The sequence below is a fragment of the Oryx dammah genome, unplaced genomic scaffold, assembly GCF_014754425.2.
Source record: "Oryx dammah isolate SB20612 unplaced genomic scaffold, SCBI_Odam_1.1 HiC_scaffold_25, whole genome shotgun sequence".
Lineage (NCBI taxonomy): Eukaryota > Metazoa > Chordata > Mammalia > Artiodactyla > Bovidae > Oryx > Oryx dammah.
In genome coordinates this window covers 20,135,150-20,154,284 of record NW_024070209.1, presented here as the reverse complement: position 1 = coordinate 20,154,284, position 19,135 = coordinate 20,135,150, and the positions used below count along the sequence as shown (strand labels likewise).

The 19,135-nt window shown below is 40.6% G+C and overlaps 1 protein-coding gene across 1 annotated transcript in view; it reads right to left on the bottom strand.

The window, feature by feature from the left end:
• Nucleotides 1-6,761: 6,761 nt before the first annotated feature.
• LOC120851681 (regulator of microtubule dynamics protein 2) overlaps nucleotides 6,762-19,135 on the bottom strand; it is a 66,428-nt gene continuing 54,054 nt past the window's right edge. Inside the window, exon 11 of the mRNA XM_040224653.1 lies at nucleotides 6,762-7,137. Within this exon, the coding sequence (XP_040080587.1) occupies nucleotides 7,084-7,137 (54 nt within the window). The 3' untranslated portion in view covers nucleotides 6,762-7,083. The remainder of the gene's footprint in view (nucleotides 7,138-19,135) is intronic.

The window sequence follows — 19,135 nt, the reverse complement described above, 5'->3', positions numbered from 1 at the left end:
CATGGACAATGCATATGAATCAGTTGTTTTCAAGATATTGGTCAGCAGGAAAAAAAGGACAGTGGTTCCCGAGACACAGGTAATAAACAAAGATAAGCCCTACAATTGCCCCAGGTCACTGTCTGGAGAGAGTTTCCAGGCAATGGTGCATAGTGGGTGCATCTCCTTGAGTTGAGGAGACAAATTAATTGACACAATGTCAATCAAAATCCAAGGTAGGTTTTTTTTTGTAGAAACTAAAAAAAAAAAGAAAAAAAGAATTCTAAAATTCATATGTAAATGTAAAGAACTTAGAGTAGTCAAAAAGAGTTAGCAAAGGAACAAGCTTGGAGGAATATCTGATTTCAAGACAATAGAAAACTAAAGTAACTAACTAAGGGTGCTATTGGCATTATTACTGATAATAGATCAGTGGAACAAATGGAAAGTACATAAATAGACCCACATATATACGAAAAACTGATTTTTGACAAAGGAGCAAAAGCAATTCAGTGGAGAAACAGTAACTTTCTTAGAAACAGTAACTTTCTTAGCAGATGGTGATGGAACAATTGCAAATCCATTCACACAACAAATGAACTTCAATCCATAACTCAGATCGTATACAAAAATTAACCTAGAATAGGTCACAGATTTAAATGTAAAACCAAATATTAAAAAACTTTTAGAAGAAAATATAGGAGAAAATCTTTATGACCTTGGATTAGGCAAAATATTTAGATACAGCACCAAGAACAAGATACATTAACATATAAATTGTTTTATCAAAATGAAACACATTTGTCTTGTGAAAGACACTATTAGGGAAGACAAGCCACAGGGAGAGAAAACATTGGCAAAATCTGTATCTAATAAAGACTTCTATCCAGAATACCTAAAAAACTCTCAAAATTCAACAAAAAAGAAAACCAGCAACTCAGTTAAAATAATGGGCAAAAAAAATTGAATGATACTTCATCAAAGAAGATATACGAATGGCAAATAAGCACGTGAAAAAAAGCTCAGTATAATTTGTCATTAGGGAAATGGAAATTAAAATCCCAAGCAGAGGTTACTATGTACCCAGAGTAGCAGCTAAAATGCAAAAGACTGACTCTATTGTACAACACAGGGAACTGTATTCAATATCCTGTAATAATCTATAATGGAAACTATGTAACTGAATTACTGTTGAATACCTGAAACTAATATAATATTGTAAATCAACTATACTTCAGTAACAAAAAAAAAAACAAGACTGACCATACCAAGTGTTGTCAAGAAGCTAGAGAAAGTGGAACTTTCATACACTGCTGGTGAGACTGTAAATACTTTGGAAAACAGTTTGACAGTTTTTAAAAATGCTAGATATAAATCTACCATATAATTCAGCCACTCTCTGCCTAAATATTTATCCAAGAGAAACAAAAGCATATGTCCATTTTAATAATTTATATGAAGATTCACAGATATATTTCTAATAATCCGATACTGGCAACTGTCCAAATGTTCATTAACAGGTGAATGGAGAAAAACAACAACAATACTGTGGCATATGTAACAAAATACCAGTCAGGAATAAAAAGTAATAAACTATTGTTACACACAGCTGGTATTGGAGAAGACTCTTGAGAATCCCTTGGATTGAAAGGAGATCCAACCAGTCCATACTAAAGGAGATCAGTCCTGGGTGTTCTTTGGAAGGACTGATGCTAAAGCTGAAACTCCAGTACTTTGGCCACCTGATGCGGAGAGCTGACTCATTTGAAAAGATACTGACGCATTGTGACTCTGATGCTGGGAGGGATTGGGGGCAGGAGGAGAAGGGGACGACAGAGGATGAGATGGCTGGATGGCATCACTGACTCGATGGACGTGAGTCTGAGTGAACTCCGGGAGTTGGTGATGGACAGGGAGGTCTGGCATGCTGTGATTCATGGGGTCACAAAGAGTCGGACATGACTGAGCAACTGAACTGAACTGAACATACACCTAGACAGCATATTAAAAAGAAGAGACATTACTTTGCCAACAAAGGTCCATCTAGTCAGTTCAGTTCAGTTCAGTCGCTCAGTCATGTCCAACTCTTTGCGACCCCATGAACTGCCGCACACCAGGCCTCCCTGTCCATTACCAACTCCCGGAGTCCACCCAAACCCCTGTCCATTGTGTCCTGAAACTCCAAAGTACTGGAGTTTCAGGACAGGGAGGCCTGGTGTGCTGTGGTCCATGGGGTCGCAAAGAGTTGGACATGACTGAGCAACTGAACTGAACTGAATGACATCAATGAATCTCAAAATAATTATGTTGAGTAAAAGAAACCAGACAAAAATGAGTACATAATATACAATCCAGTTATATAAAAGCCTAGAAAATGCAATTGCTAGTGACAGAAAACAGATATGTGGTTGGGGATTGGGAGGGTGGTTAGGGAGAGTCAGGAGAGAAGGGCTGCATTATCTTGCAGTGATGGTTTCATAGTGGTACATACATATATCTCAAAACATCAAATCACACACTGTGCATTTTTTGTATATCAATTATACTTCAACAAAGCTATTTTTAAAACATGATTTGACTTTAGACGTGTAGAGTAAAATATAGGTTTGGGAGCTGTAAAAAAATCATAGAACATCAAGATATTAACCATATTTGGTTCTACAATGTGACCTTATCTTTAACTGTGAAGTGAAATATTCTTGTTAACTGCCAATCAGTAGTTCATGTAGTCCATAAGGAGGCTCTCCCCCTACACCCAGAGCAAGTGGAATGAGTCATTTAAAATAAGTTTCACCACTCCCCCCCTCTTTCTCTTCCCTTATCTTGCGGGGAGAAGGTGGAAATATAAAAAACAGTTTGAATATAAGTCAGGATGCACAACGGGCTTCCCAGGTGGCTCAGTGGTAAGGAAGCAGCCTGTCCATGCAGAAGATGTGGGTTCAATACTTTGGTCGGGAAGATCCCCTGGAGAAGGAAATGGCAACCCACTTCGGTATTCTTGCCTGGGAAATCCCATGGACAGAGGAGGCTACAGTCCATGGGGTTGCAAAAGAGTCAGACATGATGGACCAATTAAACAACAATATGCACAATAGGTTGTTGGGTACTTAATAATGATACCAGAAGATGGGTATCAATACCCAAAAAGTAAGTACAAGGAAACATTTTTCCTTGCTCTCTTCTTATCCTTTTTTTTCACTTTTACTATCCCTCTCTACCATCCTTTTTTAAATACCCCCTTTTTCCTGCCCCCCTTTTTTTCTGTTCTCCTTCTACCTTCTTTTATTCCCACATCCCCACGTTTGTTGGCAGGATTGTACGGTGGTTCAGATCACTGCTCGGACTCTGGAGCTGGCTGCCCAGTTTGGATCTAGTACTGTGTCAGGCATGGTATCTAGAAAAACGGTACTGATGAACCTATCTGTAGGGCAGGAATAGAGACCCAGACTTGTGGACACAATCAGGGAAGGAGAGGGTGGGGCGAACTGAGAGAGTAGCATTCACATATATACGCTACCATGTGTAGACTAGATAGCTAACAGGAAGCAACCGTACAGCACAGGGAGCTCAGCTCAGGGCTCTGTGATGACCTAGAGGGTGGGAGAGAGGCCCAGGAGGGAGGCTATATATGTAAACTTATAGCTGGTTCACGTTGTTGCATAGCAGAAACCAACACAACACTGTAAAGCAATTATCCTTCAATAAAAATAATACCCCATGCTTCAGATCCCCCATCTGTAAATGGGCTGTGTTTCAAACTGTTTTTAGTAGGGCTGCTGTGAGGATGAAATGAACTAACACAGGGAAAACACTCAGAACAGGTAAAACCATGCAAATGTTACCATTTTCAGAACTCTTTCCCTCCCTCCCACTTCCCTCTTCCCACCAACACCAAACACACTGGACTCCACTCAGTTCAATGGAAAAGGCCCTGAGCTCAAAGAAGTGTGCAGAAGGCATGAGATTCCGAGACCTGGAACCTGGTCCTGACTCAGCCACTCACCAATTTTCTGACCCTGTCCGTGTTGCTTATGCATCAGAGCTAAAACTGTTTACTGGTAAAATGAAAAGGCAGGTCTAGAAGATCTATGGTCCCATCCACCTAACACAGCTTTTTATAATTTAAAAGTATGAAAAGATGAAGTGAAAACCTTTTTGACAACTTTCAGGCACGATAAAGATTTTCACTTACCATGAAGGATATTCTAAAGATAACGTGGCAGATTACCCAGACATGACAATTGTTAAAATTTTAGCAGAACACTGAGTTACATGAATGTTTTATGAGAAATTATGCCTCTTATATGCAGAAATTGAACACATTCAAATGTTCTGGATTGGAACTCTCCCTTTCCAAAGCTGTACATGAAGTCTCTTGAAAGTATAGGAGTTCGTGTAGTTCGTGGTGGAGGGTATACCATGGCCTTGGCCTTAGTGATCCACCAGGAGAAATCATTTCAAAAACTCTCTGCAGCTACTCTGTCTACTCCAAGGTCAGTAGAATGAGTGGTGAGTGAGCAACGACAGAGAGGAAAGAGTTGATAATGGTTCACTTTGTATGAAATTCACTGGAGTTTAAGTGTAATAATCTACATATAATGCCGCCATCCAAAAATACCTCTCAGCTTTTAAAAGTGGGGGGAGGGTAGATTTAATGTGGAAATTGTCCTTGGCTGGCTTCACACATACATGCTTTGATTATAAACCTGATGAAGAATACCCATGATCAGGCAGCAGGGCTCTGATGTTAATTGGAAGAGGATACGGTATTACCATAATAAGGACAGAGATTTCCTCCATCAACATCCTACTGAGAAATCTGTCAAATGTGGCAGAAATTCACAATATTTTCAAGATTCAAACAACTTTCAGAAAAGTTACACTCCTGTTGGGTCAAGTCCTTATTCAGAAACATCACTCAATTGAGACATCAATTTGTCCAATGAAGGCATTATGGACTACAGGGACCAAATAGGTTTTTTGTTTAAACAAGTGAGATTGATTAGGCCTTATGTTTCAATTATGATCCCAAGTCCCACCATTACCAAAGAGTGTTCTTGTAGTTTCTCATAATTCTTAGCCAAAGTCTCTGTACCACTTTCTGCTAGCTTCCCAGGCGGTGCTAGTGATAAAGATACCACCTGCCGACGCAGGAGACATAAGAGACACGTGTTCAATCCCTGGGTTGGGAAGAGCCCCTGGAGGAGGGCATGGCAACCCACTCCAGTATTCTTGCCTGGGAAATCCCATGGACAGAGGAGTCTGGCAGGCTACAGTCTGTAGGGTCGCAGAGTTGGACGCGACTAAAGCAACTTGCACGCACTGCTTGAATGAGCTGCTCCAGCAAAGCTTACAATGTGACTGATTCTACATTATTTTCTGCTGCTAGAATCAATCACCTGTCTCAACTTGTGCATTCTCCTAGCTGTATAGGGATAGCCAGAGGTAGGCTTTGTGGACACAAGTGTACCTGCAAAGCTCTTGTCTCTTCAGCTAGTACTTTCAGTGTTAAACTAGTTGTCAGAGTTTGGGCACGAATCAGTTGGACTGATTTAGGTATCTTGGTGGGCTGTTATAAAAGATGAAAGGGAGAAACTAGCTCAGTTTGATGAACTGGTATCACTAGAACAAGGCTTGAAATTTAGTGTACAAGTGTGCATGTGCGTCCATGCATTTGGGATAGCAAACCAGCAATTTTTTACCTGATTTCCAGGATAAAGCTGGTTAAAGGGTAGTGGGGAATCTATAGATCACTGCTAGTTAAGTTCAACTGAAAAATCCTTTTAACTATTAAAAATTGGGGAATATTAGAAATAAAACACAACTCCACAGAAATATCAACATTTTCAATAGATGAATTTCTATGCACATTTTCATAGAGTTGAGATCATGTATATATATTGTCTTGTACTTGAACTTAAGATGCTCTGTGCATTTCCCTATATGTCATCTTTGAAACTATTTTTAATCTCAAAAATATTCTATTGTAGTTATATTCTAATATGGTTAACTGCTTTATTACTGTTCAGTTCAGTTGCTCAGTTGTGTCCAGCTCTTTGTGACTCCATGGACTGCAGCACGCCAGGTTTCCTTGTCCATCACCAACCCTCGGAGCTTGCTCAAACTCATGTTCATCAAGTTGGTGATGCCATCCAGTCATCTCGTTCTCTGTCATCCCCTTCTCCTCTTGCCTTCAATCCTTTCCAGCATCAGAGTCTTTTCCAAGGAGTCAGTTCTTTGCATCAAGTGGCCGAAGTATTGGAGTTTCAGCTTCAGCATCAGTCCTTCAATGAATATTCAGGACTGATTTCCTTTAGGATTGACTGGATTATTACTGTTACACATAGGGTTTTACTATAAAAAAGAATGCTATTATGAACATTTGTGCATAAGTGTACTTTTTCACTTTAAGCTTTTTTCTGTAAAATAAAATTATGAGATAAAGAGTTTATATATTTTTAAGGCTCTGGTTAAATTTTACCAAATATTTGGTCAAAATGCTCTCCCAGCAGCAGTGTATGAGAACGGTCCACCTTGCGGCATCATTGTCAGTACTGCATGTTTCTTTAAAGGAAAAAGTCCTTGCTATTTTGATGGTAAAACAGTATTCTATTATAATTTTCTTCACATTTTAAAAATTACTAGTTATAGTTCCCCTTTTGTTTTCTCTTATCAACAACTTGTTTATGTCCTTTGCCTTTTCCCCCTTTTTCTACCACATTAATAAAATTATTTTGTTTTGGAAAGTCTCCATTAACGCAGCAATAAAACACTCACTAGAGTTCATTTTATTGAATTGATTTAAATATTTTATTTAAGGAAATATTCTGAAGACTATAGTTCATTATTTATAGGAAAAATATAAAGCATACATGTTTAAAGATCATCTTGTAGTGACATTATAGGAAACAGATTTCTCCAAATAACATAATTAGTTTTGTAGTGCTACCAGTGGAATGCATCCTGCAGAAACATGGTTTTACCTTCAGATCTGAGCACACTGCCCTTACATCAAAAAAGAAAAAAGGATAATTAAAAAAAATACAACTTTGATTAAATTTTTAGTAGACCACATCTGATTTGTTGAAGAGCAAGTTCTTTTATTTACCTCTTCAAGGAAGTGCTTATTTTTTTCACCTCTTTCTGAGCATCTTCATCCTATAAAGAAAATACAAATACACAATAAAATTTCACACTTCACCCTGATACTCTAGGTACTTCGAAACAGACTTGTTGAACAAGGGTTACTTTTTGAAAGACCATCACAAAGAAACTGTGCATGTCTTAGCACCCGGCATGATTTGGATCTCTGAGAATGTAAATGGTACAGAGAGCTATTTTCAGGCTCTTTCTCCAGCTGGTCTGGGGTGGTAGATACAGGAAGCAGAGCCCCTTCTGCGTAAGCTGACACACTGGATCCATCACGGTGTTAATGATAACGTTGTTTTCTTCTTCAACTATAACATGTGGAAAAGATCTGAGTCCTACCTAGCAGCAGAATTTGAACAACGCTGAGATTCCTCTGTAAGATCCAGACAAGATTCCATGGTAAGATCCAAACTACCTATTTTTTATCAGGTAATTTAAGATTTAAAATCTGGAGATCCAACTAGTACATCCTAAAGGAGACTAGTCCTGGGTGTTCATTGGAAGGACTGATGCTGATGCTGAAACTCCAGTACTTTGGCCACCTCATGCGAAGAGTTGACTCATTGGAAAAGACCCTAATGCTGGGAGGGATTGGGGGCAGGAGGAGAAGGGGACAACAGAGGATGAAATGGCTGGATGGCATCACCGACTCGATGGACGTGAGTCTGAGTGAACTCCGGGAGTTGGTGATGGACAGGGAGGCCTGGCGTGCTGCGATTCATGGGGTTGCAAAGAGTCGGACACGACTGAGCGACTGAACTGAACTGAATGTGTTTTATAGGACTCTATGTGTGTTATTATTTCTTTAAAACAAGTGTGGAAGTTATGAAGAGTGGAAATAAAATCAGATGGCAGGGTGCTCCTATGCATTTTTTGTGTTTGACAGAAACTTGCCAACCACCTATCAGAAAGGGTTTAAGGTGTTTAACATATTTAAAGAAAACAGAGGAGGAAAAACTGGACAAAGTTTTTGGAAGCAGTTGTTGGCTATATTTTTTTTTAACAAACTGGAAGTTCTTCAATAGTTTTAATCATGAGCTTTAATACAGTGATTCTATTGCAGTGACTGATAAACTAGGAGTCTACCTTCTATCAAATCAGTATTTTTGAAGACTGTGAGAAAATATGGCTAATGAATCTAGGTGAGTGATGCATTATTAAAAAGAACTTACAGAAAAGCCACAATTCAAGGTTAACTTTGTAATCCTAGGGTTAGCTCAGTGCCCGGCACCTAGAAGATTCTAAATAAGTGCCTATTAAATAGGCAGTTGGCTACCAGAGCTCAGTAACATTTTCTCAAAATCTAGGAACCAATTTCTTACAGACAAATGATGGAGATGAAAGAACTGTTTCAATTAAATGCCTAAAGAAATAAATATACTCAAACTACAATAAAAGGTTTAAAATTAAGATCATGGCTTAGCAATATCTGCCCTCTGGAGGCACCACAAAGAATTCCTCTAATTCCTACCCAATCCAACTGGTAACACCACACACACACCTTCCTTTTTTTAACCTTCTTCCCAGGGCTTCCACACCAGTCTTTAATTAATTTACCTTTTTTTTTTTTTTTAAATGGATAGAGGACATTGGCAGTGACTTTCAGCTAAAACAACCAACCAAACCAAACAAAACTCCAGCTAAAACCACCACCTCCAGTCATGCTTGTCACTGCCTAAAATGACTAAATGTCACTGCCCCATTCAGACCATTAATCCTCTTTGGTACACACCCCAATACTGATCTTCTCTGCTTTCTCTTCCCTGACTCAACCTATCATTTCTCCCCCTTTTCCCAGACAAAGATCCCTGGAACTTCTGTTAGAAGACTTGTTTTGAATCATATTTGCCAGCAAGGTACTTGCTAAGAGAATATTTCTGAGGGGGGCTCAGGAAGAGAATGAGGGAGTGGTTAGGGTCAATGGTAGAGAGTAATTGCGCTCGACCGTTCCTCATATTTGTTAACAAACTCCTGATCACTCTCTTTTATTTTTGATGACTTTGGCACCTTGGTCACTCTCTCCGAGTTCTACCACCACTGTTGGAGACTTCACCGTTCCCATGGACTGTGTATCCCAGCCTTGCAGAAGGGTGCCTCTTCATCTTTCCTTCCTACCCCCTGAGCACACCCTGGGATGTGTCAGACCTAAAACTGCTCCATCTCTGAGACAGGGATCTTGTTCTCTAAACACTGCTTATCCTTGAGGGTCATTTACCTATTCATCTCTTCTCTCTCTCAAGAATTCAACATTTCAGCCATACTATACTTGCTGAAGCTGAAGTTCCAATACTTTGGCCACCTGATGTGAAGAGCCGACTCACTGAAAAAGACCGCGATGCTGGGAAAGACTGAGGACAGGAGGAGAAGGGCATGACAGAGGATGAGATGGTTGGATGGCATCACCGACTCAATGGACATGAGTTTGAGCAGACTCTGGGAGATGGTGAAGGAAGAACAGGGAAGACTGGTGTGCTACAGTCCATGGGGTCGCAAAGAGTCAGACACGAATGAGTGACTGAAAAACAACAATACACTTGATAGAGTGCTTTTTCACATCATCTTTATCAGTTCCAAGCCTTTGTTAGTTCTCTAGTATTTCATAAAATATGGTGTGTATACCACCCACATGGGTATCACCTGGGATATTTGTTACTTATAAAGTATGCAGATTTGTCCATGTTTTCATTCACCCTTGCCAAGTAGGTATGTATTTCAACAATAGAGTAATGAGAACACATTTTTTATATGTTTCATTTTTCAGTCACATTAAAAGGTTAAGCAAAGTCTTTATAAATATGTTTAGAGCTGTATAAAAAATGGAAACTGATTAATCGATTAACAGTGATGTAATAAAAGAAAACACCTCAATTACTCAGCATAATGTTTCATGACCCTTTAAAAATGTATTCTTTATTTTATTTTTTGGCTGTGCTGGTCTCTTCGTTGCTGCATAGGCTTTTGTCTAATTTCAGAGAGTGGGGGGCTCCTCTCTAGTTGTGGGACGTGGTCTTCTCATTGCAGTGGCTTCTCTTGTTGCAGAGCTTGGGCTCTAGGGAGCATGGACTTCATTAGTTGAGGCTCCAGGATTCAGGAGCACAGGCTCAGTAATTGTGGAGCACAGGATTAACTGTTTCATGGCATGTGAGATTTTCCCCAACCAGGGATCAAACCGATGTCTCCTGCACTGGCAGGCAGATTCTTTATCACTGAGCCACCAGGGAAGCCCCATTTCATGATTTTCAAAAGACAAATACCCATGTATTAGATTTTTCATCAACAACTCTTATTAATCTCATTGTTTATTACATCTCACCAAAATCTGTATTCAGCATTTCTATGAATGCATCATAGTTTTACATCTTAACATGGCATTATTTTCAGTAATATATTTGGCAAAAGTCTAAATATGTTGAATTTTGTACTAAAGGGTTCTTGATAGGTTCCCCCCGACTTGAGTATGAATTTTCTTATATAGAATCCAGATGAAGGCATTTCTACATTGACTTGAGGCCTGAGGAATTTTAAAGTGTAAGAACTTGAAGGCTGACTAAAGCATGATCACTTCATTCATAACACTAGAGTATCTGATACAGTGAAAATCTTTGCATGTCCTGGAGCGTTGCTTTATGGGCAATGGGTTTCCCATGTTTATTTCACTTAATTGCTTCTCCAACATGAACTGTCTTGTAGTTTCCAAATGGCTTTCTCCTCCTGGTAAAGACTTGCTGCTTCCCTTCCTGTCTGAGTTTTCTGTAAGGCTTGAGCATTGGCTGACGGCTGCAGGGTCTCTCCCCTCTATGAGCTCTCTGCTGTTTATAAAGGTTGGTGCTGAGACTGAAGACTCCTCCACACTCTCTAGGGTTCCTCTCTGGTGTACGTTGTTTCATGATAGCTAAGGTTAGAACATCAACTAAAGGCTTTACCACAAAGATGATATTCATAGTTCCTCTGCAGTGTGAATTTACTCATATCATTTCAAAGATAGAAGTATTACTGGAGGCATTTCCATAATGATCACAAAAGGATTCTCTCTAGTGGGAGTTCTCTGGTATGAAGAAAAGGTAACTGTCTGGCCAAAGTGTTCCCCACGTTTGTTATAGGGTTTCTCCTCAGTGTGAGCTAACATGTGTTAAGTTATTGCTGAGCTGTGAGTGAATACTTCCCCATTCTCATTATGTTCAAAGAACTCCTTTCCAGTGTGAAATTTCTGCTACTGATGAGAGGCTGTAAAAGGTTGGCCCACATCCATTCATCAACTCATTGATTCACATATGAATTCTATGCTGATCATTCAGTGATAACCTGTAGTTAAGTCTTTGCCACACTGGTTACATTCAAAAGGTCTGTTATTCTGCAGGTATACATGCCTTCTCCTTTGTATTGAAGCATGTTCACTGCACAGCTATCTGATTAATTTTGAGGCCTTCATTATGCTTCAAGCACTTGATATTTATCCATGTTTATGCAAATGTCCTCTTATAAGAACCCGGGTCATTGTTTTGAGTTCAGGTTACTCCTTTCTTTCTCAAATTCAAACTATTTACTCTGACAGTGAAGGTGAAAAATATCTTTAAGGGACTAGAACTGATAGAGTACCTGAAGAACTAAGGACAGATTCGTGACATTGTACAGGAGACAGGGATCAAGACCATCCCCAAGAAAAAGAAATGCAAAAAAGCAAAATGGCTGTCTGAGGAGGCCTTACAAATAGCTGAGAAAAGAGAAGCGAAAAGCAAAGGAGAAAAGGAAAGATATATCCATTTGAATGCAGAGTTCCAAAGAATAGCAAGGAAAGATAAGAAAGCCTTCTTCAGTGATCAGTGCAAAGAAATAGGGAAAAACAATAGAAGGGGAAAGACTAGAGAAAATTAGAGATACTAAGGGAACATTTCATGCAAAGATGGGCACAATAAAGGACTGAAATGGTATGGACCTAACAGAAATAGAAGATATTAAGAAGAGGTGGCAAGAATACATGGAAAAACTGTACAAAAAAGATCTTCACGACCCAGATAATCATGATGGTGTGACTACTCACCTAGAGCCAGACATCCTGGAATGTGAAGTCAAGTGGGCCTTAGGGAGCATCTCTACAAACAAAGCTAGTGGAGGTGATGGAATCCCAGTTGAGCTGTTTCAAATCCTAAAAGATGATGCTGTGAAAGTGCTGCACTTGATATGCCAGCAAATTTGGAAAACTCAGCAGTGGCCACAGGCCTGGAAAAGGTCCGTTTTCATTCCAATCCCAAAGAAAGGCAATGCCAAAGAATGCTCAAACTACCGCACAATTGCACTTATCTCATATGCTAGTAAAGTAATGCTCAAAATTCTCCAAGCCAGGCCTCAGTAACATGTGAACTGTGAACTTCCAGATGTTCAAGCTGGATTTAAAAAAGGCAGAGGAACCAGAGAACAAATTGCCAACATCCGCTGGATCATCAAAAAAGCAAAAGAGTTTCAGAAAAACATCTATTTTTGCATTATTAACTATGTCAAACCTTTGACTGTGTGGATCACAACAAACTGTGGAAAATTCTTCAAGAGACGGGAATACCAGACCACCTGACCTGCCTCTTGAGAAATCTGTATGCAGGTCAGGAAGCAACAGTTAGAACTGGACATGGAACAACAGACTGGAGCCAAATAGGAAAAGGAGTACGTCAAGGCTGTATATTGTCACTCTGCTTATTTAATTATATGCAGAGTACATCATGAGAAACGCTGGACTGGAAGAAGCAGAAGCACAAGCACAAGCTGGAATCAAGATTACCGGGAGAAATATCAATAACCTCAGATATGCAGATGACACCACCCTTATGGCAGAAAGTGAAGAGGAACTAAAGAGCCTCTTGATGAAAGTGAAAGAGGAGAGTGAAAAAGCTGGCTTAAAGCTCAACATTCAGAAAACTAAGGGATGGCATCTGGTCCCATCCCTTTATGGCAAATAGATGGGGAAACAGTGGCAGACTTAATTTTGGGGGGCTCCAAAATCACTACAGATGGTGATTGCAGCCATGAAATTAAAAGACACTTGCTCCTTGGAAGGAAAGTTATGACCAACCTAGACAGCATATTCAAAAGCAGAGACATTACTTTGCCAACAAAGGTCCGTTTAGTCAAGGCTATGGTTTTTCCAGAAGTCATGTATGGATGTGAGAGTTGGACTATAAAGCAAGCTGAGTGCTGAAGAATTGATGCTTTTGAACTGTGGTGTTGGAGAAGACTCTTGAGAGTCCCTTGGACTGCAAGGAGTTCCAACCAGTCCATTCTAAAGGAGATCAGTCCTGGGTGTTCATTGGAAGGCATGATGTTGAAGCTGAAACTCTTAATACTTTGGCCACCTGATGCAAAGAGCTGACTCATTTGAAAAGACCCTGATGTTGGGAAAGATTGAAGGTGGGAGAAGGGGACGACAGAGAATGAGATGGTTGGATGGCATCACTGACTCAATGGACATGAGTTTATGTAAACTCCAGGAGTTGGTGATGGACAGGGAAGCCTGGCATGCTGCAGTCCATGGGGTGGCAAAGAGTCGGATACAACTGAGTGACTGAACTGAACCGAACCCTGATACTAGGTGGATCCTTCCTACAGATATTCTGCATGGAAGTTAGGTCCTAGCTTGTATGACTTTTCAGCCTAGACTCTGGCCTTGGGCAAGTCCTCTCCCTCCCCCACCCCAGCTCTTCCCCTTGAACCAAGTGGGCAGGCACATCTGATTTTCAGAGCTCATCCCCCAGGCAGATCCAACGACTGACGTTTTCCATCAGTCATGTCTTGTATGGCTTCCTCTGAGATGGGTCCAGCAGGCCCACTCTCCCTAAGTCCACAGCCATGTCCTCAAAGGTCCTCATCTCCTGTGGCTGCAGTGCCAAGAACTCAGCCACCATGTGCCTTCCTCTGTTCTCTCACCCAGGGACCATCGGAGCGCTAGGTCCACAGAACAGACCCCAAAGGACAGAGTGAGTCACACTGATAGCGAGGCTGTCACCACCCTCTGCAGCTTGGCACTTTTTTCTCTCTATAAAAAGGCCAGGAATTCATATTTTTAACAAGCCTCCCATATCCAAGAAAGTTTTAAAGATTTAAACGACTGGGTTTAAATTCTAATTTCCTTAGAATCTCAGTTACCTGTCAGAACCTCAAGAAGGCTTTTCTTAGCCCCTGGTTCAGGTGGCAGTCCTAGTTTTATTTTCTCATAAACTCTGTGCTTTCATCTCCATTACCCTCATCATACTTTATTGCCATTACTTGTTCAGTGCCTGCCTTCAGACTATAGAGTTCATGGTGGCAAAGACAGGCTCTGCTTTATTTCTCACTGTATCCCAAGCCTCTGACAGAGCAGCACCATATTTGCAATATAAATGAGTAAAGGTACTTTTTTTCACTTACTCAAGCACACATATTTAAAAATACAGATTTGTTTGATCTGAAAGTGTCGGAAAATATTATGTTTTGAGAAAATACATCAATACTGTCTACTAAAGACTTCGGATAAATAAGAGAGAGACTTATATTAAGCCATTATACTCTGGGCATTTGAATAATGATTTATCAGACATCAACTTTACTAGACTGCATACTGGTTAAAAATGACTGATCCCAAACTGATGCTATATCAACAGTTATTTTAAGAAAATTAAATTAATTACAGTTAAGTTCAGTTGCTTAGTCGTGTCGCGACCCCATGGACGGCAGCATGCCAGGCTTCCTTGTCCATCACCAACTCCCGGAGCTTACTCAAACTCATGTCCATCAAGTCATGAGTTTCTTTTTTTTTTTTAGACATCATATTAAAAAAAATTAATTACAAGGAAGGCTAAAAACTTCTTTAAGGTGTTTTTTATATAGCTAAGGCCATTAGATACTGAGAAAGCTTAATAAATAATATATATATGTATATTCTAGAAATAATATGTTTTGAATGCAGATAAACAGAAGGTAAGAGACAAAGGAGTGCACATTGGAGTATGTAAACAGAGTAACACTTCCCACCTACAATTCAGAAAATGTCTGTTCAGATAGTGGGAAAGTATCCACTCCAAAATGGCTTTATAAAAAAAAAAATCTCTTAATGTACAAGGAAGACTATATTCTCCAGGCAAGAACAGCACAGAAGGTAATGTAAAAGAAATACATTTAAATGAGAAAAAAATAGGCAAATACAAATTTCTAACAAATGAGACCCTGGACAACATTGCTGGATTCCCTACAACAGGAAGATAGGTTAAGAGTTGGGGACTGACTATACTTTCTAAACTTATCTGAAAAATGGATAGTCTTAACTAGGACAATCAGATATGAGCTCTTAATTAAAACAGAACTTAGAACTGAAGATATTTAAAGTAGAATTAGGATTTTAGGGAAGTCTCTGATGGCCTAGTGGTTAGAATCAGTGCGTCCACTGCCAGGGCTCTGGGTTCAATCCCTAGTTCCCTCTTGGGGAACTAAGATCCCACAAGCCAAGTGGTGCAGCCAAAAGACAAAAAAAAAAAAAAAAAAAATAGGATTTTTTTTTTTTTTTTTTAAATTAAGAGTGGTTACCAAGGAAAGTGATGATTATCAATCTGTAGAACAGGTTGTAAATAAAGCCCAGGACTTTAAACTACAAGTAATTTCAAAGACAACAATATCACTTACTTTGATTTCTACACTCCCAGAGGCATATTCTTTCTGTAGTTGTTTCTGGTACATTGTATTTATTGTCCAAAAAGAGTTTGTCTTAGAGGAGCAATGAATGTCATTTCAAAGTTTTATAACATTTTTAAAGTAGTTTTTTTTTCTTTACTGAATTAGCACATCCCTCACTGAAACACAAAATCTTACACAGTGTTTTCTTACATTTGAGCTTTCTCAGGTTGCTCTGAGCCAATAACTCGGACACTTCCTCTGGGCAGACAACTTTCAGGCCACTGAGGTCATCATTGTTTCACTCAGTGATCATTCTCACATTGTCTCAGACACAGGAATCACTTTTATCTTAAAAGAAGGAATGCTTCCCAGGACCTGACATTACCTTTCTAGGGTCAAGAAAAGTCCACATGAATAATAAAATACCGTAATTTCAGATTCTGGAAACATAAAGCAGCTTACATGCACGAATCTGGGCTCTAGAGGCCCAAGGGCTGACAGTCCCAATATTAAGTGCTGTGTGACGAGCTCCAGGCTCCCTGATAAGGACAGAAGTCATTTCATGAATAACTGTGATGCCAAGAAGAGGGTATGAGTGCCATGGAAAGAAGCACAGATGCTATGCAAGTTCACAAAAGGGAGAGAAACCTGACGGCTGAGCTGCCTTTGTTGTAACGAATGCCAAAGGTAGGTATGTTGGAAATAAATGACTGGGTCAGCAAAATCACCGATGTGATAGACTTCAACTTAGAAAACCTTTACAGAAAGTGGATACTACAGATAACTTGCCTCATTCGAGTTTCTAACTGAAAAAGGAATTGAGATATTCTTGACAGTATCTGAACCACGTTAAAAAAAAAAAAACTAGGACTATAAATTGGAAAAAATAAGTAATGTGGGAAATATTTGCTAATGCTGTTTTGCTTATTACATAAATAGTTCCACATGGCCCAGCTTTCTTAGCTACATTTATTACTAGCTCAGCCGGTAAAGAATCTACCTGCAATGCAGGAGACCCTGGTTTGATTTCTGGATGGAGAAGATTCCCTGGAGAAGGAATAGGCCACCCACTCCAGTATTCTTGGGCTTCCCTGGTGGCTTAGACGGTAAAGAATCTGCCTGCAATGTGGAAGAACTGGGTTTGATTCCTGAGTAGGGAAGCTCCCCTGGAGAAGGGATAGGCTACCCATTCCAGTATTCTTGGACTTCTCCGGTGGCTCAGAAAGGAAAGAATCCGCCTGCAATGTGAAAGACTTGGGTTCAATTCCTGGGTTGGGAAGATCCCCTGGAGGAGGGCATGGCAACTCATTCCAGTGTTCTTGCCTAGAGAATACCCACGGACAGAGAAGCCTGGGGGGCTACGTCCACGGGGTTGCAAAGAGTCAGACAAAACTGAGTGACTCACCTCAGCGTAGCTATTTAGTATTACTTATTAGCACTATTCTTTTTCTTTTGTATGGTATTAGTCTTTGGAGCCTTCCTACCAATACTTATGGAGTCCTTGTTATATGCTGGGCACTATATTTGGCACCAGGAAGAGAGTGATGAATGAAAACCACCTAGTTGCTACTTTCATGGAACAACCATGCAAATAACTATAGAATCATAACTGTGCTAAATGACAAGAAGGAAAAGCATGAGGTACCTTCTTGCCTGAGAGTGCCAGGGGAATCTTTCCTGAAGAAATGCCATTTATGGTGAGGCTTGAAGGATGAAGGGAGTGGGGGGTGGTTCGTAAGGGAATGTTTCAGCAAGAGGGAACACCATATGCCAAGGGTGCAAGGCAGGAGGAGCACAGTGTAGAGGAGGAGAGAGGGGAACTATGAAGCCTGAGAGGCTGGGCGGCGCCAACCCTGAAAGGCATGCTAAAAATTCTGAACTGCATCCTAAAAGCAAAGTGTGTTCAAGCAAGGAAGTGACATGAGAGGCTTATGCTTAATCTGTGGCTTTGGCTGACACTGAGAGCCAGCAATGACTGAGCAGGCGCAAGAGGCTATGAGACCAGCTGGGAGGTTTACATGACTGTAGCTCGGGTGAAGAGGATGGTGCCCTGCTTGGAGGGCTGGCTGGAGAGTGAGACGGGTAGAGAGAGAGGGAGCACGCATGCATGCCTGGATGGCTCAAGGCATGTTTTGGAACAACTCTGAGAACTTGGTGACTGGGGAGACATCTGGTTTGGGGGTGCTGAGAGACAAGGAAGAGTCAAAGAGCATTCCCAGCTTTCCTAGTTATGGGGATGGAGGTGCGATTTACTAAGAGGGGCAGATGGAGGAAGAGTGGATGCCAAGGCCTACTGATGAGTTGCATCTGAGATGTCTGTGAGTCATCCAAGTGGAGATGTCAAGCAGGACATTGGATAATCAGGTCTAGACCCAGAGGGGAGGTCTAGAGACACACATTTGAGGATCCCTGGTAGGTATGTAGCATTTGAAGCCATGGAGGATAGCATAGATACTTACATTTCACACCAGGCAGTATACCTCATTATCATATTGCATTTTAATCTTGTATTCTAATAAGAATGCATAAGCTTCCCTGGTGGCTTAGTTGGTAAAGAATCGCCTGCAATGTGGGGGACTTGGGTTTGATCCCTGGGTTGGGAAGATCCCCTGAAGGGATCTGGCTACCCACTCTAGTATTCTGGCCTGGAGAATTCCATGGACTGTGTAATCCATGGGGTCGCAAAGAGTCGGACATGATTGGGCGACTTTCACTTTAATTTTCTAATAAGAATGCATAGACACTTAGTTTAAAATGACTGCATGTAACCCAAACTGGCATTGCTCAGGAGAGATGTGAAAGACAGTAGGGTCCCAATCACTAAAAAGGAGCAAGTAACCTGGGGGTACAAAACCTGTTTTCTGCTGAAAAAGTTACACAAACTGTCTTCTGGAGAAGGAGGGCTGTTTCCTTTCCAGGTGGCTCAGTGGTAAAGAATCCGCCTGCCCATCCAAGAGACACAAAAGGCACGAGTTTGATCCCTGGGCCGGAAGATTCCCCAAGAGAAGGAAATGGCAACCCACGCCAGTATTCTTGCCTGAAAAGTCCCATGGACAGGGGAGCCTGGTCAAAGGGTCACAAAGAGTTGAATGAGCCCAGCACAGCACATGAGATGGGAACAGGAAAACATTTATCTATTTCTTTTTGTTCCCACAATACCTGTATACAGAAACACAGACCGAGCTGTTAATGCTGTGAAATTCTTAAAACTTAGAGCACATCCAGAATTCTGAATTAGTGGGAAAAGAGGCAAGAAGTAATACGACTGCTTCTTTTTCAATAACGGGGTTCAAAGACCGAGAAAATGTGAGTACGTATTTTCAGTCCTCTCCACGGCCTTGGACAGTCACAGCCTGCTGTGCACTGGGGCCTGACG